This window comes from Canis lupus, chromosome 15, assembly GCF_003254725.2.
Source record: "Canis lupus dingo isolate Sandy chromosome 15, ASM325472v2, whole genome shotgun sequence".
Classification (NCBI taxonomy): Eukaryota; Metazoa; Chordata; class Mammalia; order Carnivora; family Canidae; genus Canis; species Canis lupus.
The window spans coordinates 34,399,411-34,424,229 of record NC_064257.1 but is presented as its reverse complement, the minus strand read 5'-3'; the positions used below and the strand labels follow the sequence as shown (position 1 = coordinate 34,424,229).

General features: G+C 47.5%; 1 protein-coding gene across 1 annotated transcript in view; it reads right to left on the bottom strand.

Moving 5' to 3' along the window:
- The window catches only part of PLXNC1 (plexin C1), a gene marked incomplete at its 5' end in the record, with an annotated part of 137,258 nt that overhangs the window by 23,550 nt on the left and 88,889 nt on the right, over positions 1 to 24,819 (bottom strand). The window contains 8 exons of the mRNA XM_025438862.3: positions 939 to 1,116; positions 9,975 to 10,121; positions 14,678 to 14,876; positions 16,345 to 16,469; positions 16,746 to 16,784; positions 20,770 to 20,873; positions 21,183 to 21,284; positions 24,122 to 24,224. Of these exons, the coding sequence (XP_025294647.3) occupies positions 939 to 1,116; positions 9,975 to 10,121; positions 14,678 to 14,876; positions 16,345 to 16,469; positions 16,746 to 16,784; positions 20,770 to 20,873; positions 21,183 to 21,284; positions 24,122 to 24,224 (997 nt within the window). The remainder of the gene's footprint in view (positions 1 to 938; positions 1,117 to 9,974; positions 10,122 to 14,677; positions 14,877 to 16,344; positions 16,470 to 16,745; positions 16,785 to 20,769; positions 20,874 to 21,182; positions 21,285 to 24,121; positions 24,225 to 24,819) is intronic.

The window sequence follows — 24,819 nt, the reverse complement described above, 5'->3', positions numbered from 1 at the left end:
GACCCGGCCTCGGCCAGGTGAGCCCCAGGGCCCCGGGTGCCCGCAGTCCGCCCAGCCCTCTCTTGAAGCCACGTCACCTCGTGGCGGCGGCCCACGTGCGGCTTCTCTCCGGGCTCCGGGCGCGGCCTTCCCTGCGCGGCCTGAGCGGAGGCTGGGCTCGGGGCCGGGGCCGGGGCCATCCTCGCTGCCCGCTCCCTGGAGGCTGCAGCCGTGCCCTGAGGGACGGGAATCCGTCACGCTGCCCGTCACCGCCGGGACTCTACTCTTCTTTCCTGTCCCGTTATCGGCTATAAAAGCCCACGACGGTCCCTGGGGAGGGCTGCGGGCGCTCAACTTTAAAATGTTGATGACCATGGAGCGGAGTGGAGGCCGCGGCTCGCTCGCTCGGGTGCACGCCCGCCTTGCAGAGCCCGGAGAGGAATTCAGAGCAGATGCTGCCTCGTGGTGGGGGAGCGCGGGCAACACCCCTAATGCAGGATGCGATTAGCGGCGAGGGAGGTGCCCTTTCTCGTGCGCTGGAGGTAACACCCGGAGCCTGAGCCACCCGCTAATGACACACTCGGTATCACAACAAACAAATCAAATGCCATCGTGGAACGCGACACATACAGAGGGCGCAGGGTCGACGCCTTTGTGTCCTTCCTGATGCGAGGTGAATCCATTCAGTCTCAGGGTTAGCAGCCTCATGCATCTGATTTACAAACATAATATCAACAACAACAAAAACCAAGACCCAGCGTCTTGGAAGGACAGCGCTTCCTAGGAAAGGAATCCCCGTGCTCCCGTGCAGCGTCTTGGCCCCCAGCCCTGCCCGCGGGGAGCAGCCCAGGCCACTAAGGGGCCAACCGGCGGCCGCTTCCAGGCTGCGGGCCAGGGAGACGGGGTGGCGGGGACGTTTCCTCGGGGCCTGGCACGAAGTAGCTCCCTCCCTGCCTTACCGAGGCCGATTTCATTCAGCTGAAGGCCATAAGGAGAGCCGTTCTTGCTTAGGAATGCCTGGAAAATCTTCTCTTTGGCTTGGCCTATGGTGTCACAATCAAGAACATTGACTGAAATGTTCCGACACACATCCGCACTCTCATTCTCCGGGATCCTCTCGAAGACGACGTTCAATGCCTGCAAGAATACAAGCAGGTTTCCAAGTCTATTAGATAATTGCAATCTGAAAGGCGGTCATAAAAGACACCCACCTCGGCGGGTCCTACTAATACCCCTGACAGCACATTAGTAAACGCTGCGTCGCATTATACTACTTTCATCTTTTCTCTGTAATCCATTCTTTTCGGGGATAATGGAAAGGAAAAGAGGAAAGTGAAAACTCTTATTACAGAGCAAGCATTGAATAAATACACGAGAGTAAAATATATACACACATAAATATTCTAGAAGTGGTGACTTCTAATTTCATTCTCCAAACAAACAAAAAAATTGGAAACAGTTCCTCAGTAGATGAGGGCAGGCTGGTGATTATCTTTTTTATTAAGAGGACCAGACAGTCCCAGGAGCGAAGTGCCAGGTGACAGGAAAGGTCAGGAGGTCCCCACATCGATCCTGCTGAAGGAGGTCAGTTTTGAAGGCACAGCATTAATACGATAACATTTATCTCCCCTTCTGCCCTGACAGCCTCATTCACAGTTTCCCGAGCCCTCATTAAAACCTGAGGTCCCCACCCTGTAATATTGTTCCTGCGTGGATTACTTTACACTTCGGTGCCATTATTTAACGTTTTGTCAGCCAACACTCACTCTCCTGGCGCAGCAAAAACTCAATCGGAGGGATGGGGGAAGGAAGGCCTCTGTGAACATGTGAAAACACAGAGCTAGGGAGTATTTCGAAACAAATTTAAAAGCAACTTCAGGTTTACTCTGAGAACACACACACATCTAACACAAAGCAGTTTACCTACTCCAGCTCCTCAGGGGAACGGATTTGGGGAGAGGCTATGAGTACTCTGCGATTAGCGTAATGTATAGTTTGGAACCCAGGACACCTTGGCCATCACAGAATCGAGGGTATGGTACAAAATGCACAGTTATTGAGTGTTTTTGAACCTGGATGCAATGAGGGAATGTAAAATGATTACTGGAAATGTTAAAAAAAAATGAAAACACATTTAAGGGGAGAATGAAGATCCTTAGGGAACAAGGATCCTTAGGGTTCACTCAACATTCAAATGGTCGTAATGGCAGTACGTGCCTTCTCGTGTTGTTACAGAGATTCACGTGAGATGATGCACATCAAAGGCTTGGCACAGGGCTAGGCTGCTGGGAGGGGGCAGGATGATGGAGATGATGATGATGATGAAGGTAAAAGTGGTGACTGTTTCATGTCCCTTATCAGAATTATTATGAGGGCTAGCGTCGTGCACCCTCATTTGGAGACTCAGGGACCCCCCCCCCCCGAAGATGAGCAGCCAGGCCTGGACCCCATGCTCTGTATCCAGCAAAGTAAGGAGCGTGTGACCTGCAAGCAGCGCCTCGTGGTGCATCCATTCTACGATCCAACTCTAGAGTTTTCTTTGCTGCTGAGTGGGAGTCACAATGCAGACTGGCCCTGGGTGCCTGTGCCGGTGACCTGAGTTAAGCTCGGGGCACGGGGGTCGGGGTCTGGCGGACAAGCCATCGGGAGATACAAAGACGGTGGGCCTGGGGACGTGGGAGCGGGGATTTGCAAACCCTGGGAGGGTCTCAGAGGCACGTGTCCTCTTTATGGCCTTTAACCCTGACACCCACGCTCCTGCTTATGGTTACACGCAAATTCTCTTGGTCCAGTCCTACCTGACAATCAACACTGTGAAGCGGTGGAGTCTGAGCCCTGGGGGAAGCAGGGGGTCTCAGCCTGCAGTTCCCTTCATTCCCAAGAGGGTCCCTCCTCACTGGCAGTCTGAGCACACTGGGGATCGGGGCCAGTCGAGGCTCGGAAGGGAGGCTGAAGGCCCCTCTGTGCACAAGCCCAGAAACCCCAGACGGGACAGAGACAGGGAGTGCCAGCAAGAGGGCAAGTGCTGGGTGGACCATCTAGAAGGAACCAGGGTAGCCACCCATGCCAGAGTCCTCGCTCTCACCTTCCCAACTCAGCACATTTACTGACATCCTGCCAGTTTCACATCAGGGCACACTTCTTTTAATCTTCCCAGCCCCCTAGTTAGAAGACTGTGTTACCATTACCTCCCCCTTTTTGTTTTAAAGTAGGCTTTAATGTGGGACTTGAACTCACAACCCCGAGATCAAGACTGAACGGTGATCAAGAGTCAGACACTTAACCAACTGAGCCACCCAGGTGCCCTCTTCCTTTTTTTTTGAAGTAGGATTACCTGCATTTTTGGGAAGAAGCCGAGGCACAGAGGGGCCAGACAACTTGTCCCGGGGACACAGCTGGTCGGTGGCAGAGCCAGGAGTGGGCACCACAGAGCACTGGGTGATGGGCTCCCTCCTCCTCCCACCCAGGCCCCCTCTTGCTCCTGCTCCCAACCCCAACCCAGGAACCTCAGGTCTGGGGAGCCCTGTTTTAGGTCGGGCTACACCCCCCAGGGTGGGCTCCCTCGTGGCCCGCGGGGACCTGCTGAGGCCTCCCCTTCCTCCGTGGGAAGGAAGGCAGCTCCTCAATTCCCCGGGCCTTCCAAGGATAAAGCCAAACGGAAAGCACCTTTTAACCAGAGCTCCAGCCATCCCAGCTCATTTAATAGTTTCATAGGTATTTGTGAAATAAGACTGTGTGACCACCCAAGGGGCACTATTGTCTTTCACAGAAACACCTTTTTACAGGCAATGTTCTACTTAAACACATCACCAAAAGGAGAGAGAAAAAAAATCTTAACTGGATGTAAAAGAATGTAAACCTGCCACTGCGTCCACAGCTAGATGGGTAGGGAAAGGGAAGGTGGTATTTGAGACAGGCCACAGGGAATTGTGAGAGTCAGTTCCCACACAAGTTGACTTTTTATGCTGCTGATGCACTAGTGCTCCACCAGCCATCTCCTACGGCAGAGGGGGCGCCGGGGGCTCCCAGCGAGGGCTCTACCCCTTCATCGCACCTTGGGCTCAGAAAGCACACGCTGGGCTTTGCTCCCCATCGAGGAAGATCCCCCCACAGAAGGGCCACCTCGCCCCTTACCACCCCATTTAAGCCAGGGTCTTCCCTGTGTCCCGCTCGGTGCACACCAGGTGTGAGGAAGGCCTTTTCCATCTCGAAGAAAAAAACTAAATTAATGGAGAGAAATTCCTCAAATTTAAGTTTCTGTCACAAAGTTTTCTATACTTGCTAGCATTTGCTAACATCTGTTCATGATAGAATCAAGTAAGAATCTGTCTGATTTAGCCCCAAATGACTGGTTTCGTAGGCTTATCATGAATATGTCACAGATTGTCTTTGGGCAAAGCACTCCCATGAGTTTCAGATTTATGGATAGTGGTGAGGCATTTCCATTGCCATGTCCCCAGAAAAAGAGGAAAGAGGCCAAGGTTTTGGGGGTTTTGGGATTTAGTGTGAGGACAGATTTTAGTTCTTTTTCTCTGTCAGGCCCTAGATTAAGAGCTGGCCAACTTTCTGTAAAAGGCTAGACAGTAAATATTTAAGACTTTGAGGCCTGTATGGTCTCTGTCACGACTACTTGACTCTGCAATTGTAGCAGGAAAAGAGCCAGAGACAACAGTAAATGGATGTGCATGGCTGTGTTTCAATAAAACTTTATTTATAACATCAGACAGCAGGGCTGCATTTGTCCCACAGGCTTTTGTTTGCTGATCCTGGTCTAGGCAATGGTGACTTCGAATGGAATGCTGACTTCGACGATGTCAAGAAAGACATTTTGGGGAAAAAAATGCCTCTTATCTCCACCATGATTTGCTATAAAAGTAACCGTTCTCTGAGGAGTACAGGTATAAATAAGGATCCTTACCAATGAAAAAACAGACTCAATTTGAGCTATAAAGAAGAAAATTAAATACTTTTGTACTTAGGTAACTAAATTATTTTCTAATCCCAAGATTATGGGTATGAGAAGAAAGGGCATGAAGAGGAAAGTCATTTCAAGCACTCATTTAATGTTAATTTTTCATTTTCCACTGCTTGCCATCAACGAGGGAATGACTTACCTAAAATGATTATAAAAAAATGGTTTCACTTCTTTGATCAGGATGCTCAGAACAGTAACTATGAAGTTAGTAATGGTTTCGGTATTATTGCAAGTCATAATGGAAATGATTTGCACTATGGTAGAAAAAGGGGGGGGACAAAAACCCAAGAATTGTTAATTAACTTCACTGTTTCTCCACAAATGCTAGGAGTATTAAAAACAAGATTGCTGAAGTGCAAACATCAGGATTTAATGAACAATGGGATGTAATTGAAGTAACAGAGAATGACTTAATCGGGACAGTGGGTTGTTTAATTATGGGGATAATGAATCTTCTGAAAGGGACAAGCTAAATGGAACAGAAGGAGCCGGGGACGGGTGGGGAGAGCCGCTGTGTCAGAGGCACCGGGGACGGGAACCTCTCTAGAGTGGCTAGGGCTCTGTCCTAGAGGAAGCGGCCTGTTAAACACGATTGTCCCCAAAACGTAACTAGTGGGTGCAGAGAGACCCCCCAGTGCCGGCTGGCGTGAATCGTCAACGGGCCATCGTGGAGACATGAAGATTTCTATAGGCGTGTAATTGTACTTTTTCTAAGAATTTCTAATAATCTTAAAGACTTTCTCATAGATATGAGAACGAGGGCAATAATATGTTTGTCGGAACACGGTTTCCCAGGGTGCCAAGATGCTATCTCTCAGATACAGCAGATTGGCAGCCTCATTTCCTGGGTTTAAGAGTTCAAAAAACCATTTCTCGCTTAACTTTGATTACAAGTCAACCTTCTCTTGCTAATTCAGCACACTTGCCACGAGTTATTGGGTTTTCTCATCTCCTTTTGAAAGTGAAGCAAATGTCCCTTCTCCCGCGTGGTGCCCGTTGCTAGAGCTGAAATCCTCCCGCCCTCCTCCGCGCTCCCCAAGTTTCAGGCGACCTGCTCTGAAATCATTCTCTCGACACTAGACATGGGGCACAGGAAGGCGGGCCTGAGGTTTCCTCAGCAATGCAACCGAACATGCCTCAGATGTTGCAAAGGGAGAAAAACCACAGAGCAAGGAGGCTTATTCCTCTTCCAGCTGTTACATCTGGATGCCCTGATGTTGGAGGGGGACCGAGTCCTGCGTGTGCAAACCCTCCCCGATGCTGGCCTTGGGAGGGATAATGGGTCAGGGCGGCCTTTTCATTGACCGCCAGCCTCAGTGCCCTGATGGGGAAGGATGATTCCTCGGTCCTGGGGGAAGGGTGGCTGTACGGGGGAGGGGGGGGGGCTCTGCTCACAGCCGAGGGAAGACAGAGAGGCTTCCCTCCCAGGGAGGATGCACTGAACGGAGGATTACTTCTCCGAGCCCATGTGTCAGTAGAATGATTTCATGTATAACAAATTGGCAGGATGTCTTCATGTTCTAGAAAACACCCCACACCTCAGGGAGAATACATCCTAATCTTAGAGGTGTGAAACCTAACTCTCAGGTTGTTGTGCGAGGAGCTGTTTCTGAGCCCTCAGCCACGCAGGAGTTTGGGGCCTTTTTTAAGTGTGTCCCTGTCATGGCACAGGCTTTGTCATTTCAAGTTGCTTATGTGGCTGCTCTTGATTTTTTTTTCTCTGACTTTTCTTTCCTTGAAAGAATTTACACAAAACACACACACACACACACACACACACACAATTGAGTTTGTTCAGCACACCTTGGTTTTCAATTACATAAACCACCTCAGGCAAATTTAGAAAATCAAGATCACAAACCACTGGGTATACATGACTGGGGTGAGGGGTTGGTGTGAAAGGAAGAGAGGGAGGAGGGAGGAGGGAGGGGGGAGAGAAGGGGGGGAGGGAAGAGGGGGAGGGAGAGAGGGAGGGGAGGAGGGAAGGGAGGAGGGAGGAGAGAGGAGTGAAGAAAAGGGAGGAAGGAGAGGGAGGAGGGAGAGGAGGGGGGATGAGGGAGACAGGAGAGGAGAGGGGGGAGGGATGGAAGGAGAGAGGATGGGAGGGAGAGAGAGAGGGGAAGAGGGGGGAGAGTGCAGGAGGTGGGAGAGAGTGGAGGAGGGAGGAGAGGGGAGGGGGAGGAGGGAGACAGAGGAGAGGGGAGGAAGGAGAAGGGAAGGGAGGAGAGAGAGGGAGGAGAGAGGAGAGGGAGTGAAGGGAGGAGGGAGAAAGGGGGAGAGAGTGGGGGTTGGTAGGAAGAAAATTATAATACGATGGTTAAGGCTGGGGGAACTTGCCTGAAAGGAAATGAAAAACCCTGAATTTTTTATATTGACCTTCTGCTAACAGTTTGTCACACAAGCATCACCCTGATCATGTGCCTCCCTCTGGAGCTTCTAACGTAACCACCTACCACGGATCACACAGGTGGGGACAGGTACAATAAAAGGCATTACAAATCATTTTTAAGGCAAGGCCTCTAGAAACCAGTGGCCCACCCCTTTTCCAGTCTCTGTCTACTGGCAAATCTGCATTTGAAAAGGAAGATTTATCTGGATTTCTAAAATCATAATTTCCCATTAGCCTTTTCCCCAGGGGCTATAAAGGTTGGGGGAGGGGGGGACTCCAGGAGTTGACATGAATTCCTTCAACATCAAGAAACATTTTGATGATGCGTTGAGAGTTAACAAATCCCAAACACATGGTCTTAATTGACTGTGAAATAAATAATGTTTCAAAACGAAAGGCGGAAAAAATGTTTCCATATAAAGCATTAAAAAGGATTCAAACCTCAAAAGTTGCTTCAGGCATTTGACTTCTCCTCCCCACTCCCAGTCTGGTCCTCGCCTTCCTGTTGGGGGTCAGGTTTTCATGAAACAAAATTACTGCTGGATTCCTCCAACCTACATACACTCGCAAATATTTCTCTTTGGGGATCTGTGGGGCTTCGATAATGTTTCGAAGTAAAAGCGTAGACCTCTCTGGGGATAAGATGAGGGCCCTGCATTTGTCCTCAAACAATCACAGGGGAAGGAGTCACAGGACCTGATGCAAAGTTTGTCCTTTGTTATGCTGGGAGTAGCTGGAGTGTTTAAGAAATGTCTGTTCTGACTTACTCAGAAGGAAGGCATTGGTCTGCCTAGATCTGCATTTCCTTTCAATTTTTTAAAGATTTATTTACTTGAGACACAGAAAAAGAGAAAGCACGCATGAGGGCGTGGGGAGGGGCAGAGGGAGAGACGGAGAATCTCCAGCAGGTTCCATGCACAGCGTAGAGTCTGACACGGGGCTCAATCCCATGGCCCTGAGATCACGACCTGGGCCGAAACCGTGAGCTGGACACTTAACCGACTGAGCTACACTGGCGCTGCCCTGGGATCTGGATTTCTAACAAGTGCCCAAGGAGATGGGAGTTCAATTTAGGAAAATCTTCACAGGTCAAGCCAGGGCCGTCAAGGCTCTCACCCCTGCAGCACCCTGGGAACTGGCGCCGTGAGCACCCTCTCCATTTAACAGGTGAGGAGACTGAGGGGCAGGGAGGTTTGGAAGCTTGCCCCACATCGCACAGTCAGCCAGGGGAGGGGTGGGAGGCAAACGTGCCTGGCTCCCCGCCGTTATACCCACACTTCTCCACGTGTGGGTCCTGGGCCAGCAGCGGGCTCCTCAGAAACCCAGAATCCCGGGCACACCCGACCTACAGAATCAGAAAGTCCAGGGGTGCGGGGGCCCCCGGGCAGGTGCTTCACAAGCTGTCTGGCTGAGTCTGCTCCTCGCCACCTCGGCCACACACAGTTACAGAAACAGAGCGCTGAGAAGTGTTGACTTGCTCCTCAGGCTCCGGCCCTGTGGATGGCAGCTGAGCGTGGTACCGGCCTTGGTGCAGGGAACACCACATCTGGCAGTGACCTGGACCCATTTCGACCAGTTTGATCTCCAGACTGTTCTCCCACCAGAGGACATAACACATATCCTGGCCCCCAGGGCCGTGGTGCCTTCTCCAATGAGATGAACCCTTCCAGAACAGTGCCATCGTTATCACCGCCCAGAGCTAAGCCACAGGAGACTCAGCCCCCTTACTGGGTAACACCAAAACCCTACTGTGCCTTTCCTTCCCCTCCTCCTCCACTAACGGAGTCTCCATGAAGCTAGACATCAAGCCAGACGACAGACAGCGATCTCCTTCCCCAGTCTCTCTGAACAGAAAAGCACAGAAAATGCCTACGTAATTTTGGAGACACTTGCCACACTTGGCCCTCTCTCTACAATTTGTGAATGGGCAAGAGACTGGTCTCTCTTCCTTCGGGGAGGGAAGAGGGTGGAGGTGGAGGTGGGGATGGGGATGATGTTGGGGTTGGGGTAGGGATGGGGATGGGTGGATGGGAGTTCTCAAATGGGCGAAACCCTCCAGCAGCCCGGCAATCATCTTCCTGTGGTGATTTACAGCGTGCCTCTAAAAATATCTATGAGATCACAGAACATTAAGTGCGTGACACCAAACATTTGTAACTAATCCGCGAAAATAAAGTAAGGGTGTCATGTTGCACGGGGAACACAGTGGAATTTGTCTTGTGTTATCATTCTAAAATAAGACGGCCTCAATTTGGTTGAAATATATCTTCACACATTGTCTTCCAGAGCAGAGCCGTTTGAGAAATTCTGATTGCAATTATAAGTGCTGAATAGGGAGTACTTTGCATTTCCTTTGACGATGCTGAAAGCTATAAGCTATCCTGATATTAAAATCTTTGGAAATTGATGAGTACCCCAGGCGTCATTACAATTCTCTCCCCCCATCCGAGTAATTAAAATCTATTATGTGAACACGTGTTAATATTTTATCAACTACTGTTTTTAATTAACTCATCGTCTGAGGCCTCCCGCAGTAGGCGTGATACTGCTCTAAGTGACCCCCCTCCCCCCATCTAGCTCCCAGCCAGGCCTCGCTCGGGGTCTGGGTGGAAGGCGTCCTCACAAACGCACCACGGTATTGAATTCCGGAACCTGCCACAGCAGCCAGTCTTCGTTCAGGGTGTACAGGGCTTTGCAAGTGATTACATCCACGGGACCCTTGTTTATTTTCTGGTTCAAAGTCGTCACCAGCAAATAGAACGGCTCTCCAACAGTCTCCTTGGAAAAGACACAAAAGCGACAGTGAGCTGTCTGCGGAATCCACCGCGCCTTCCCAAGAGTGAAAGTTTCAGTTTATGGCAGCACGACAGGAGACAGGAGGCAGTGTTTTCCAACAATCCACACGAGACTCCCAAGAAAATACATATTGCTCTCCTCGGGATTGGGCGCAAAGCTCAGGGAATGCCACCTCCTCCCCGGCCGGACGCCCGCATCTAGGGGGCTGCAGCGACGTGGAGTTCCCAGCGGGCGGTTCCTCTACGTTGAGGCTCCCACAGGGCAGACTGATGCTCAGCAGCTACAGTGTGGATGCGGACCTTTGACTTTGTTTACGTTCCTGCTTAACTGCCTTTGGAGCAACGCAAAAATAAAGGGCATTTAAAAGAAAATACACAATGATTAGCCTTGGTAACCAGAATAAACGTCGGAACGGTCTGTACGGTGGCCAAGGGGATGCTTTTTGGTGTTAAGAGCTTCTGATGAAGGAAGTGGCCTTTAGGTATCACCCCTTGTGGCCCCACCCCCACCGGTGCCACCCTGCACCCCGTGGTGTGCAGGGCCGGGGGTGCCCGGGCAGCCCTGCGCGCCTTTGCTGGCGGGGACCCACCAACGTGCTCCAGCTCCCTTCCCTGGCCCAGAGCTAGTTCCGCCGGCCGCCGGCTGGCCCGGCCTGAGGACCCCTGCCCCGAGCCCTTCCTCCCGCCGGGCTTCGGCTCCCAGGGGCGCGGCAGCAGGTGCCCCCGGACTCCCAGCGGCTCAAGCGGGCGGCCGGCGAGCTGGATCCCCCGGCACCACGCGGGCTACACGGCGGTGTCGCCGTCACAGACATTCGCCGAGTAGGCGCGAGAAGAGCGAGGGCCAGACCTGGAATCACAGCAACCGCCCTCCGGTCGAGGAAGGCACCGGAGCCACCAAGGCTTCACGCGAGTTTCCAGGCCCTGCTTTCAAAGGAGAGGGCCCCCCCCCACTGTCTGCCCTGCTCGCCCCGAAATAAAACGTAAACCCAGACCTCTCCTAGGCCTCGGCCTCCCACCGCTCACCTGTCCCATCCCACTCCCGGGCCCAGGGCCTCCTGTGGCCCCTTGGGCGTCCTACACTCCACCGGCTCCCCAGCACTTTTCCCATGACTTTTCCTCATTGAATCCTCTCATCTAATCCTCTGAGGCAAATATCTGACCATTTTGCGTGGGGGTGGGGGTGGGGTGGGTTAGAACACAAGGAACAGACTTTCCCCAAGTCCCGGGGCTGGCCTGTGGGAGTTAGGACTTTTCTCTGCTGACACATCCTTGAGTCTCCTCCTTAGCTTAAGGACAGAGGTGGAATGTTGAGAAATTTCCCAGGCGGGGAGAATGTTGGGACTGCACCTGACATTTAAAATTCTTATGGGAAACTTCCTTTATTTAGTGCTTCACAACCCACAGCTCTCTGGTCTTTGCCTCTGCCCCCCTCGGGGAGCATCCTGACTGCAAACCTAGAACTTCTACTTCTCCTTTTCCCTCCAGCACACATCAGAGACGGGGCTGAGTGTCCCTGTGAGCCCTGCGGGCTGGCCGTGCCACAGAAGCTGCGGTTGGGGGGGCAGGGGGGCAGCTACAGCCTCACGGGCTCCGTACGCGGGAGTGCCCCAGAACTCTCCAGAGCGCAGCTGGACTGTGAGAAGCAATACCTCGTCTCACGTTGTTATCCGTGCCCATGGTTCTAACCCTGGGTAATCATGCCCAGGATTCCTGGGGGTTCTCGAGAAAAACACTCAGATGCCTGGGCCCTAACTTTAGACCTATGGACCCCAAATGTCTGCAGCTGAGGCCTGGGCTTCTGTGGTTTGAACACCTTCCCAGGGGATTCTGCTATGTGGCTGCCTGAGAAAACCACAAGGTTTCTTTGTCCCCAGTGAACACAAGTCCTTAGTCAGTCAACCTGTGGGGAGCCTGGGTGTGTTACCAGACCAGGGAATGCACAGCTCCTGGGGGGCTGGCCAAGGTGCAAGCGCACCTCCTTCCTGAGCCATGCCCACCCTCCCTCCCTCTCCTGAGGTGGGAACTTAGCTCAGCCCTTCACCTTCCTTTCTTGCGTGAGGCCAGACTCGGGCCCTGGCTGAGCCAGAGGCTTTCATGCCCGGGATCTCGTTCCATCCCCAAATCCTCCCTAAGCCTCTGAGAAGGTACCCACCTCACCGGGGAGGTGGCAGCTAAGAGCTCTCAAACCCTGGTGCCATCACCAGGGGGGAATGTCATGTCTGTTCCACGTGCTCCAATTCCCCCCCTCTGCAAAATGGCCATAAAGGTCCTTATCACACAGCATTAAATGAGAGGATTCAATAAGGAAAAATAAGCAAAACTCTTAGCATGTCTGGCACACTCAACAAATGGCAAATGTTATCATTACATCACTCACCGAGCCCTGGAGCTCAGAGGAGGAAGCTACATGGGGTCACAGAGCTGGTGGCATCCAGGCAAATGTCTATGGAGCAGGACAGAAGGACCAAGGCTGTCCGAGTCCTACATCCACCTCAGGCACCACGTGTGAAAAGTCAGGCCCTCTCTGCACCAGTGGGGATTTTTCCAGTGAAAATGAAAGCATCGCTGACCAGCTCAATGTCACTTCCTCCTGGGAGGCACACCACCCCTCACTATCTCAAATGCCCAAGATACTCTTGAGTCAGCACTGCAACCTCTCAACCCAGAATCCTCCGCTCAAGGGAGCCGTTTGGGGTGAGAGCCCAGATGTTTGGAACATCTCACCCATTTAACGCCCAAGAGCAGCAAAAGCAAGGCTCCAACCAGCACTTGAGGGCTCAGATCACAAAATCCCAGAAGGAAGAGCAGGAAAGAAATTTAAAACCAGTGACTAGGCCAGATGAAAAGCGCCATTTCCGGAGACACGCAGAGAACTGGGGCCAGTGAACTGGGGCTGAGATGAATTAGAGCCTCAACCTGTTGCTTCTGACCAAGGTTCCTAGCCCAAGGCTCTTCCTGTTACCCCAGGATTCTGGAACGCAAGAATTTGTCTTGTTACCCAAGAGGAGCTTGGGAAGCATGGAGTATGGGGTCCTCCTGCCAGGGCTTCTGCTTCAGTGACAGGTGGTGCGGTCGGAGTCTGCTTTCTAAGACTAAGACCCAGAACTGGGTGTGGGTCCTGCTGCCTCTGTTTAGATGCAGTTGTGGCTGAAGCTAGGATGGTGGGAAGCGAAAATATCTGCCCCAGAAATAACTGCTAACACCTCCCCACTCCCCACAAAGCATATGATGATTTATACCAAGTAAACAGAAAAGAAGGCAGATTTCATTAATCTTAATAAATGGGGAGTGCCTTGGGAGAGGAAGGCATTGGTAAAAAAAAAAAATGTTGTGCATCTACTTGTAAGATTGCATTAAACATTAAACTAAGCACAGTCTATTTAAAGTGCTGCTTTTGGATCTAAACTTAAGTAGCACTGTTAAAACCTGTGGCATAGCAGTGTATCTTATTCAAAGTTTAATTAGATTTTGGAACTAGCTACAAATACGCAATTATGCAGTTTTGCTGGAATCTGGAGGGCTGGTGAAATTAAAGAAGGATAAGAACCTTCTGTACCAGGGCCTCAGATGGGCTGAACGAAGATCAGGTTTAACAGAACACTCTTCTTGTCCTATTAATATTTTATGACACTAACGGCCAACATTTACGGAGTGCTTACTTGGTGCTAAGCCACTGCATACATTTTCTCATCTAGACTTCAGAACAGCCCTAAAATCTCCTTTAGTGCTACAGGTTATAAACCCAAGGCTCAGATGGGGCCGGGAGCCTCCTCTAGTGCATGACGGGGTCCAGATGTAGACCAGGCGGTGGGCTCCAGGCCCCGCTCTCTGACCCGCTGGAATCTGCGCCAGGTTGGCATTCAAAGTGATTTTAAGATTCAGTCAGGCTCCAACCATATTTATACTATACCTCCAACAAAGCAAACGCAAGGGCTGAGCAGCTCTTTGGGGCCTCGCTAAACAAATGGAATAATGTAGAACAACTGTCAGAATGGAGTGTAATCAGCTTCCAGTATTAGTAGGTGAATGGGTATCTCCAAGAGGCTTCAGAGGCCCCGCAAGCAGTGCCTTCTCTTCAATATTTGAAATACTCCCTCCACTTGGTACGGCTTATTAACAGACCAGGGGGGCTCTGGTTGTCAATTAACAATGTGAAGTTGGGCTCAAAAGTCAATGGTATAAAATTTCAGTTATGCAAGGTAAGTTCTAGAAACCTATTGCACAATGTTGTGCCTACAGGTAAGAATGCTGTCTTGCATGCTTAAGTAACTCTGGTAAGAGGGTAGCTCTTGTGTTAATCGTTTTTACCACAATACGATTTTTAAAAGAGAAAAAAGTCTAAATGACTTGCTGAGGCCCGTTATGGTAAGAGCAATTTTATTTTCCCCTCCATGTGCTCCTAGGAGGGACCACGTCTAAAGAGGTTAAAGGCTGACACCATGGTGTGCTTACGACTTATCCTGGCAAAGACGTAAGCATCTGCTAAAAATCACCACCTATTGTCTTACCTCTGACACTGCCAAGGGATGTGACACTTACCCGCAGAAAGCCAGAAAGGCAGACTGACATCCAGTTGGTGAGGAGTTTTTCGACCACAGACTCTGTGCGTCTGAGCATGAGTTTAGGCTGCATGTTACTGGACTGTTCCATCAGGTCCCTGGTCAGCACCTCCAGGATGCTGGTCAGGTAGACCAGCTTGGTTTGCAGTGCAATGGTCAAGAAGGAGGCAAACAGACACCTGTTTAAAAATAGAGCCCTGGTTACACTACTCAAGACATTGAAACAATCTAACTGTCCATCAGCAGATGAATGGATAAGGAAAATGTGGTATATGTGCACATGTGTGTGTGCATGCACATTTGCACATGCACACACACACACACACACACACACACACACACACACACCAGAATACTGTTCAGCCATACAAGAGAAAGAAATCTTGCCATTTGTGACAACATGGATGGACCTTGAGGGCAGGACGCTAAGCAAAAAAGCCAAAAAAAGACAAATACTGTATGGCCTCACTTATATGTGGATTCTAAAAGACAGGAAAGCAATCAAGCTCATGGAGAAAGAGATCAGATTTGTGGTCACCAGAGGTGGGGGGTGGGGGGGCATTGGAGAAAGGTGAACAGAATATATAAACTTCCAGTGATAAGCTAAGTACATGCTAGGGATGTAATTAATGTACAACATGGTGACTTACAGTTAACACTGCTGTGTAATTTGGAAGTTCTAAGAAAGTGAACCCTAAAAGTTCATTTTTTTTCCTTCTTTTTGTATCTGTATGAGATGACAGATGCTAACTCAACTCATTGTAGTCATCATTTTGCAGTTCACGTAAGACGGTTCATTATGCTGTACACCTTAAACTTATACAGTGCTGTGTGCCAACTCCATCTCAAGAATACAGAGAGAGGATGGGACGCCTGGGTGGCTCAGTGGTTGAGCGTCTGCCTTTGGCTCAGGGCGTGATCCCTGGGTTCCGGAATTGATTCCTGCATCGGGCTCCTCATGGGGAGCCTGCTTCTCCCCCTGCCTGTGTCTCTGCCTCTCTGTCTTTCATGAATAAACAAATAAAACCTTAAAAAAAAAATAAGAAAAAAGAAAACAGAGAAAGAGAAAAAAAAAAAAGAAGAAGAAGATCTACAGATGACAAAGCAGCACATAAAAAGGAGCCTTGGTTAATGAGGTTAACTACCAGCTGTGGCTAGGCTGGATGCGATGGTAGTTTCCACGGAAGCTAAGGGGCAATGGGCGCTGTCCTGTGGGTACTTGGTTTTTTGGTCGTTTCTTTTTAATGCCTTCAGTCAACCACCCTTGTCCTTGATCCATGAAAACCATGCACTGACATGACCCCAGGACACTGTCTGTGTTTTCAGTTCTTAACTTTAAACTAGAGTGGTAAACAAGAAGTGAATGTTTTTCCCAAATTTTTAGAGGTGTTTTAAAAATAGAAAATAGCACTTCTGCTTTTTTGATTCAGGATTCATGTTTTGTTTCTTGGTGTTGGGGTTTTTTAGGGTTTTTTTGTGGGGGAGGAGTGTATGTGAGTATGCATTGGGGTTGCGTGATCTGAAATGGAGCTATTGTGACTTCATGATCCTCTCGATCAGATAGCCTCTGGATAAATCCACGTTTTCAAACGATGTGGATACCAAGTTCAGGTTGTGGTTTGGAAATAAAAATAAATTGACTAATACCTGTCCTTCACTGAAAAGTTCTTCTGCTTTTCAAGGGTGTGGATGACAGTAACAAGGAAACTTTTATTACAAATCAGGGCATCCAAAGCTGTGAGACTTTCATTCTTGTCAGTGGCATCTCTGTTCTGGAAAAAATAAATGAATATAATATAAAATATAATATAATATAATATAATATAATATAATATAATATAATATATATAATATAATATAGTATAATATTAGAAACTTAAAATTAGAAGGTAGATCCACAATGGGTTTTCCAAGACAATGAATTATTTAATACTGAATCCATGATTCCAAAAAGCTCACAAAAATTCAATAATGGAGATGATGATGAGGAGGAGGACACTATGAAAGTCAGGCAGTCATGGACTAAAAATGAAAACTTAGAGACTTACATGCATATCTTCGGTGAAGATGTGTGTGAAGCCACCTGACTGAGAGGAAGGAGACACTTTCATTATTCATAACATCCAAAGGAAATGAATAGAGTATTTTTGTTACAATACCCAAGTCCGTTTTAATAAAGTAGAGACACTGTTTGCTAATCTGAAGAGCCCCTGGGCTTCTGTTCATTTTACATCCTCTAATACATAATAAATAATTATTCAGCTCTCAAGAAGCACTGGTGAATTCTGAAAGCCTCTAAGATGAATCATTATCTTTGCATCAGTCCCGTTTTTGGTAGAGGAAGGCATCTCACACTTTCAAAGAACGGACTCAAAAGTGAAAGAAGCAGTGAAGATGATTATGCAAGTGGGTAGACCACTCCTCAAGCAGTTAGCCTTCTAGGGTAAATACTGAGGTGTCTCCATAACTTTTTATAGGTCTTAGCTTATAGGTCATAGCATCCACTCACTCCAGAGACAATGAAGAGGGGGTGAGCAAAGTGGTTAAAAAAGAAAAAAAAAAAAAAGGTAGAATCTGGAACCAAATTACTTGGATTTTCAGTTCCACTTTTATCTTTGGACAAGTCATGTAATCCCTCTGTGCCTGACTTTGCTCATCTGCAAAATGGGGACACTACTGAGTCCTGCCTACTAGGTTTGGTGTGAAAAAAAAAAACAAAGAGTGCACCGTAAGATCCGTGTCAACTACGTTTATTGCTTTTATCAGTAATTTATGGCAAACAAGATCACAGTGCTATTGTTCTGCTGGTTTCTACAACTATTTTTATCTGCTATCCTATGTTGCTCCTGGATATGAACTTTTCCATTTGACTTTCCTTTTTTTCATGTATCATAAGTCTTCTTGGAATTAAAGGATTAAATTTTAAAAGCATGCTGAATAATGCTTTAAATGAGTCAACAGAATGAAAATACAAACTTGAACATTCAGGTTTTCCTCTTCCTCTTTTTTGGGGGTAATATTTGAAACTTTAGGCTATTTTTATACCTCATTAAAGTAAATTTCTTCTGCAGAGAATTTTTTGCTTTATAGTTTCAAATTTGTTAGCCTAAGCAGAAGACCTCAAACTATTTTGGTCATACTCTCCCTTAGTAATATACAGAAAAATCACATCCTGGGTTTCCATTTTCTAGCTCATAACATTTTTCTGCTGAACCAACTTTCTTTTTTTTTTTAACCAACTTTCTATGGACAGTTTAAACAGATGGATTCCTGACCCCAAATAAGGAAATGCTATGATGGCTCCCCATATTCTAAGGCTCCTTTCCCCTTTCATTTAAATTTCTCTCTTCTAGAAGGTAGGATGCACTGCTCACCCTCATTTCTTCTGTTTTCAGCAAAACAAAGCAGCTGCTACCATGAAAAGGAAGGCTTTGGAAAGCCAAAAGCCAACCAGCAGGGCACAGAGCCAGGAAGTGGCATTACCTTGGCCATTGTGAACTGACAATTTTCTCTGGTTCTGCAGACTGCTGTCTGGGAGGTGGTGACCACTCAAGTTCTCAATCTACCACCCAACCTCCAGGCCAAGAGGATGTGGCCCCTGATCCATCCGTAAAGGGCCTAATTGACACAAGGACGTATCTGCAGCCTAGAATATGTTTCAACTAGTGCTGTCATCATGGAATATGCTCCTCCGTCCTCTATATCTTCTAGTATAAATTTGATTTTCACTGAGGTCTTGATAGGGTTCTGATCATTATGCTTATTTTTCTCGGTCCTCTCCCTTTAATGATTCCTCCTGGCTTTGGTTTTCCAGGTTTTCCCAGTCACTGTTTGAGATCATATATAAGCCTGAGTTTTTTAGGGTTTGGTTGTTTTTTTTTTTTTTTTTTTTTAAGATTTTATTTATTTATTCATGAGAGACACACAGAGAGAGGGGCAGAGACACAGGCAGAGGGAGAAGCAGGCTTCCTGTGGGGAGCCCGATGAGGCACTGGATCCCAAGTACCCGGGATCACGCCCTGAGCCAAAGGCAGATGCTCAACTGCTGAGCCACCCAGCCATCCCTAAGCTTGAGTTAAATCAGTTTGGCTCCTTGCAACTACAGTTGACCCTTGAACAATGCAGGGGTTACGGACAGTCAAATCTCTGCACCCTCTGCAGACGGTCACCCTCTGACCCTCTGCACAGTCAAAAATCTGCATGTAACTTTTCTCCAAAGCATAACTACAAATATATTGCCTACTGCTCACCTGAGGCCTTACCCATGAACACATATTCTGTATGTTTTCTGTATCATATCCTGTATTCTTACAATAAAGTAAGCTAGAGAAAAGAAGATGTTATTAAGAAAATCACAGGGGACGGAACATACATTTACAGGACTGTCCTGTTTTACTGAAAAAAAATCTGTGTATAAATGGACTCATACAGTTCAAACTCATGTTGTCCAAGGGTCAACTGTAACTCTCTTCTAAAATAATAAGCATTTTTTCTGGGATTTTTTTCCCCTTCAAAACACTCAACTTGCAATACTGTCTTTTGCATTCATCCCTTATCTTGCTCTTGATTACTGACTTTAGAAGATAGGACAATGTCTTTTTTTTTTTTTTTTTTGATAGGACAATTTCTTTTGCAGACCACAGATTACTCTCCTCAGCACTCAAGGGCAATCATTAACTGTAAAAGCCTACACAATCCTCATGTTGATGGTAGAAATCTCTGTTGTTTTATTGCTATTAAATTCTTAATGGGGATCTCAAATAGCTGGGAAATAGGACTCCTGATGTCCTGCATAGTCATCCTGATTCAGGGAACTGACCTCCCTCCCTAGGTGTTGTTCTGCCGTAGAAATGGATGGATGAGGTGGCAAATACAAGTCTTTGTGCCTGGTACTCTTGGAGGAGAAGTTTTAAAAAAGTATATTGTACAACCACAAAAAAACCTGAAATCTCACTTATAGCCTTCTTGATTTACAACCATAAGGCTTGCACCAAGAAAAAAAAAATATGGTGGGTGTTTTATGGAGGTATCTCAACCTCCGGACACAGCATCACATATCATGGTGTCTGCTTCTAGAATGATAGAGAAACTGGAAATTGCTTACTGCATGTGTCTGAGTTTCTGAACTCTGGGCTTCTGGCCCAATGTAGCCGAGAAGCTTCTGGTAAAGTGATAGAAGCTCTATTTTTTGGCCTGGCTTTGCTTAGAAGTCTAGATTTAAATATGATCATCTGTGTTGATGTTCCAGAGGTTGGGCCCCACTGTGGTCACTAGTTTTGGACAAAAAAAAAAAAGAGCAGCATGGTGAAGCAGAGGCATCAGGATGTGGAGGTGACGACAGGTGGATGGGTGTACTTGGGAGTGTCAGGGAGGAAGGGGGAGTGAGTGGGGGAGAAGATGAGGCGTTACAACAGAGACCGGAAACCCAAAGGGTTAAAGTAGACTACTCCTTGGAGTCCTAGAATGGATTAATCAATCATTTTGTGCAGCTTTTTTTTTTTTACTAAATGGGTATGATATGGACTGATCAGCAGAAGAATAACTGCTGGAGAGAACCATAAAAACTTGACATTGCTAAAAATGCCTGCTATCAACTCAAATTCTACACATGTGTCTTTCCCTCTCTCTCATCCCATAGTACTTTTCATTTCCAATTGAGGAGTAATAGTGAATAATCTAGTAGCTGCAATGGAAGTCATGCAGATAAACACAACAAATTGGCCAGCCCACAATTTATTGATTTTTAAATAAACCAGCTTGCTTCCCAGCTACAATTCAGCTCTAAACAAGTAGTAAAATAAAACAAAAGGCATCATTCTGAACTTCTGTCCCTCCTAGGTTTTTGTTACTGGACAAAGAATAATTGCCAGTGACCCATCACAGCGTTATACCCTGATGAATCCAATTAATAATTACCCTCCTCCCTGCTCAGCTCAAATTTAAATGAGTATTTCCTACCAAGCACATCATCTACGGCTGCCTTGGAAGCCAACACCCGTTTTGAGGATAGCAACAAGCACCTTCATTATTATTCAAGACTCAACCTTAGGAATATGATCAATGATCTTTTACCTCGGGGAAGAAAGTTCTCAGAGCAAAATGTTTGTAGTCAAGGAAGGGAACAGTTCCAAAACTATCAACCACATCCAATTTATCCATCTGCAGCTCGGCAAAGCCTGCAAAACAGAATCCCAAGAGCAATATTTTAACTCAACAAACAATGGATAAGATCTTCTGCTGTTTTGTCTAACACGGAGTATGACCTTGGTTTTCATTAAAGAAGAAACAATGGATAATTACTTGGTTGGCTGCAGAGCAGAGCTGAAATAAACACAGAGCCAGGCCTAGACCCCACCGCTCAGATGTCTTCTGTTATACGAACAGTTCTCATTACTGCGGCCAGCTCCATTTAAGGCGGGGGGGAGGGGAGCAGAGGAGACCATAAAGAAGGCTTGTTTTTCAACACATAAAATTTTGGAGCCTACCATCGCGTATCTCTTTCCGGAGCTCACTCTCCAGGAGCTCCAGCTGTTGGCTCTGTTTGCGGCTCAGCTCCTTTGATTTGTGCCTGGTTACCCCCACGGCCGCTGAGGAGACAGAGATCCGGCATCAGATTGACATGTTAACTTCAAAAACAAAAAAGGAAAACGAAGCCAATCTTGACATTTCTTTTACAGAGAGAGAGAGAGAGAGAGAGAGAGAGAGATGGGGGGGGTGGGGGAGAGAAGAAAAAAGAAAAGAAAAGAAAAGAAAAGAAAAGAAAAGAAAAGAAAAGAAAGAAGAAAGAAAGAAAGAAAGAAAGAAAGAAAGAAAGAAAGAAAGAACGAACGAACAGCCTTTAAGAGGTGGAATTTATCAGAGGAAACATTCCCAGTGAGGGATCATTCAGAAGAGGAAGATGCCCAAGTACAGCAGGAAAACAAAAATCCACCCACCTTAAAAGCAAAAACTAAATCAAATAACCTCCACTTGTAACCAAAGATCCCAGCTGGCTGAAAAGTAATGAAATAAGCCCCATCTCCCTACAGCCACAGGCCACTGATATTGTTCCATTCTTTTTTTATTGTTCTAAACATCCCAGGAGAAATAAAGTCAAGCCGCAATTGCAGAAGGAAACCACAGATCCACGGCCAGCAACGCAAGCCAGACTTGTGTAGATCGAGTTGGGCAATGCAGGGAGCGATCCACCCTGAGCCCTGGGATCTGGGACATTGCTTCTCTCTTCTAACTGTGCTGTCAAGACAGTGCACTGAACGGGGTTGGTATCCGGTTACCATCCCTGCTCTGCCAATTACTCGCTGTGTGATGTCCAGTGAGCTCCTTAGCTTCTCTGTGCCTGGCTGCCTTGTCTGTCAAAGTGCCCACCTCACTGTGATTGCAAGAAGAGGGGGCTGCAAGAAGTAAGCCACAGGAAGCATTCAGAAGTTGTGTTGTTTTTTTTTAAAGAATACTCAACAATTGTCAACTGCATTATTATCTGGAAAAGCCTCCCTCCCTTAACAGAACCTGTGTGCTAAAAGGACCCACTACCAATAGATATGAATGATCCTGGAGGAAACAAAACCCAATACAGTTCTTCACGGGACCACTTCACAAAGTCAACAGTCTTAACCATAATATGCACTGTGCATCTTCAAAAAGGATGGGGCACACAGTGATTTCCACATTTTTGTGACCACAGAACCCCTTTTTCCAGGAGCGTGACTTTGGGTTATTTGCACTTCAGGCTGCACTGGCTCATTGCAAGCAAGGGTTGCTGGGCAGCCACGTCTATCGAGCCATGGAGTTTTTTATGGCTGACATTTCCAGGGGAAGCCATGGTAGGTTTTGTAGGTGGCAAGCCTAGGTCCGGTATGTTTTGTGTTTTCATTCATGATGTGACCGACAGGCTAAAATATTTATACATTCTACACTTGCTCAAGCTGCTGGCGACAGGTGCTGCCCTGCAATCGCGGCAAGAAGGGGATGAGAATTTTAAAGGGCTTTGCAGATACCGATGAAGCCAAAGCCACGTGTCAACCTGAGCCCACTTCACCGTACAGAGCATAAACAATCTCGACGACAAAGTGAGGGGAGGGCAGTGGTGAATCGCACGATGCACAGGAAGAGAGCAGAGGTTTCTAGTAAGCTGCAAAGCGGAGATGACTCCATGGTGAGACTGGTGTCTACAGCTGCTTAACACTAGCGGATTCTCAAAACAGCTCAGCATTTAGAATGTATAAGTAATCTTCTTACTCGAAGCCAGCACCAGCCAGGACTTTATTAAAATAACAAGCCCCATTCTGGATTCCAGATGGAGAACATGAGGAGAAGCCCAAGAAAATACCTGAAATGATCATCAACAGGGCAAAACAGGGCCTCTGCACAATGAATCCACCCCACTGGGCCAGTCAGTCACACACAGAATATCTTTCCCTCACTGGACAGAGAACCAGCCAGGAGAAAGGGCCAGGCCTTCACTCATCCTCTCCAGCGCCAGAAGCTTGTGCAGTTATCAGCAACACAACGAGTGCCCAGTGAACACAAGGTAAATGGATGCAGGGATGGATGAACCAGCTCAGAACCACGTCACATGCTCAATGGCTATAGGGACCAGTACACAGCTGAGTCGCGTGGCCCAGGTGCAGACAGCAGGGAGTGGTAGGCACTGTGGCAAAGCCCCAGGGACCCGCATGGCCCCTCCCCGCCAAGGTGTCACTGCTACTCAGCTCCAGTAAACCCATGCTAGGGAACAGTGGAGATCCAACAATCTAGATCTTTCAGATTTTCAAGAGGTATTTCAAAAAATGTGAATTAATAATTTCTTTTTAATTGAAGTACAGCTGACACAAATGTTACATAGGTGAATCACTTAATTTTAAAATGCTGTCAACCATTTCACCATCTAAAAAAAATGCTGTGTGGGCCAAATGAAACAGATTGGTGGGACACATTCAGCCAGCAAGCAACCACCCTGGGATCGCCGTGCCTGGATGAGCCTTGGGATATTTTAATAGATGGTACAGATCACACTTCTCAGACATGGTTCTGCCAGGAAAAGCAGAGCTGGGATGGGAGCAGGGGTGTTTGGTGAGGTGAGAAAACAGCAGGAGATGACCAGATCTTGAAAGTCCAAAATGCCAGAGGAATTCTGAAGGGAAAACGTAAATGGGACATTTGTCATCATGATTCACAGCATTGGGGAAGTAACGTGGACTATATTTCTCCAGTACCAAGATGCCATCTTTGTACTGATGAGGCATCCTAAAAAATGTTTGAAAGTCCTCAATGTGTACCTATTTATTCCTTTCCCAAAGTTGTGATTTGGGTTTTCTTCCATTAATACTTAATTGAAGCAAACATCCCCGGCAAGCTGAGAGTCTGCCTGCCTGACAAGAGGCCCCAGGGAATAATTTCTCTGACAAAAATCAAACGGGGCACTTACCAAAGATGACAATAACCAGCAAGACGGGAAGCACAATCAGAAAATACCAAGTGGTAGGAACTGTTTCCTGCTCTACGTAGAGCTCCAAGTTTCCCAATTTAACCTAATGGGAAAGAGTGTCATTAGACTCCATTGAGTTGGGCACCATACTTATGTACACACTTGTTCCTCAACATCTTCCCCAAGATACAAAAAAAAAAAAAAAAAAAAAGTGACAAGCTAGGTAGGATATATGAATTCCAGTCCTACTTTGGACAGATTGGCTATGTGATCTTGAGCATATCGAGAACATTCACTGTGCCTCAGTTTCCAGTTATGTCAGTTGAGGTGCACTGGTGTATAGACCTGGAAATTTTAGAATGGAGTCCTCTATGCCCTATGGGTTTAACTCCGCCATCCCATTCTTAGCTGCCTCGTCTCTAAAGTGGAATGTGGATAGTGCCTCTTGGCAAGGTTGTCATAAAGACTAGATACACTTCATCATTTGAGTGAGTAGGCTCACAGCAGTCCTGCCCAAGACTCCCCAGTGGCTTCCCAGAGCTCAAAGCCAAGCCCTTGTGGACCAAGCCAAGCAATGGTCCACAAGTTCCTAATGATCTGTTCCCTCTCACTGCTCCCTCCACGAACTCTCCAGCCTCCTTGAATATGTCCCCTTGCACCCTCTGCTCCAGCCACACTGGTCTTCTAGTGGTCCCTCC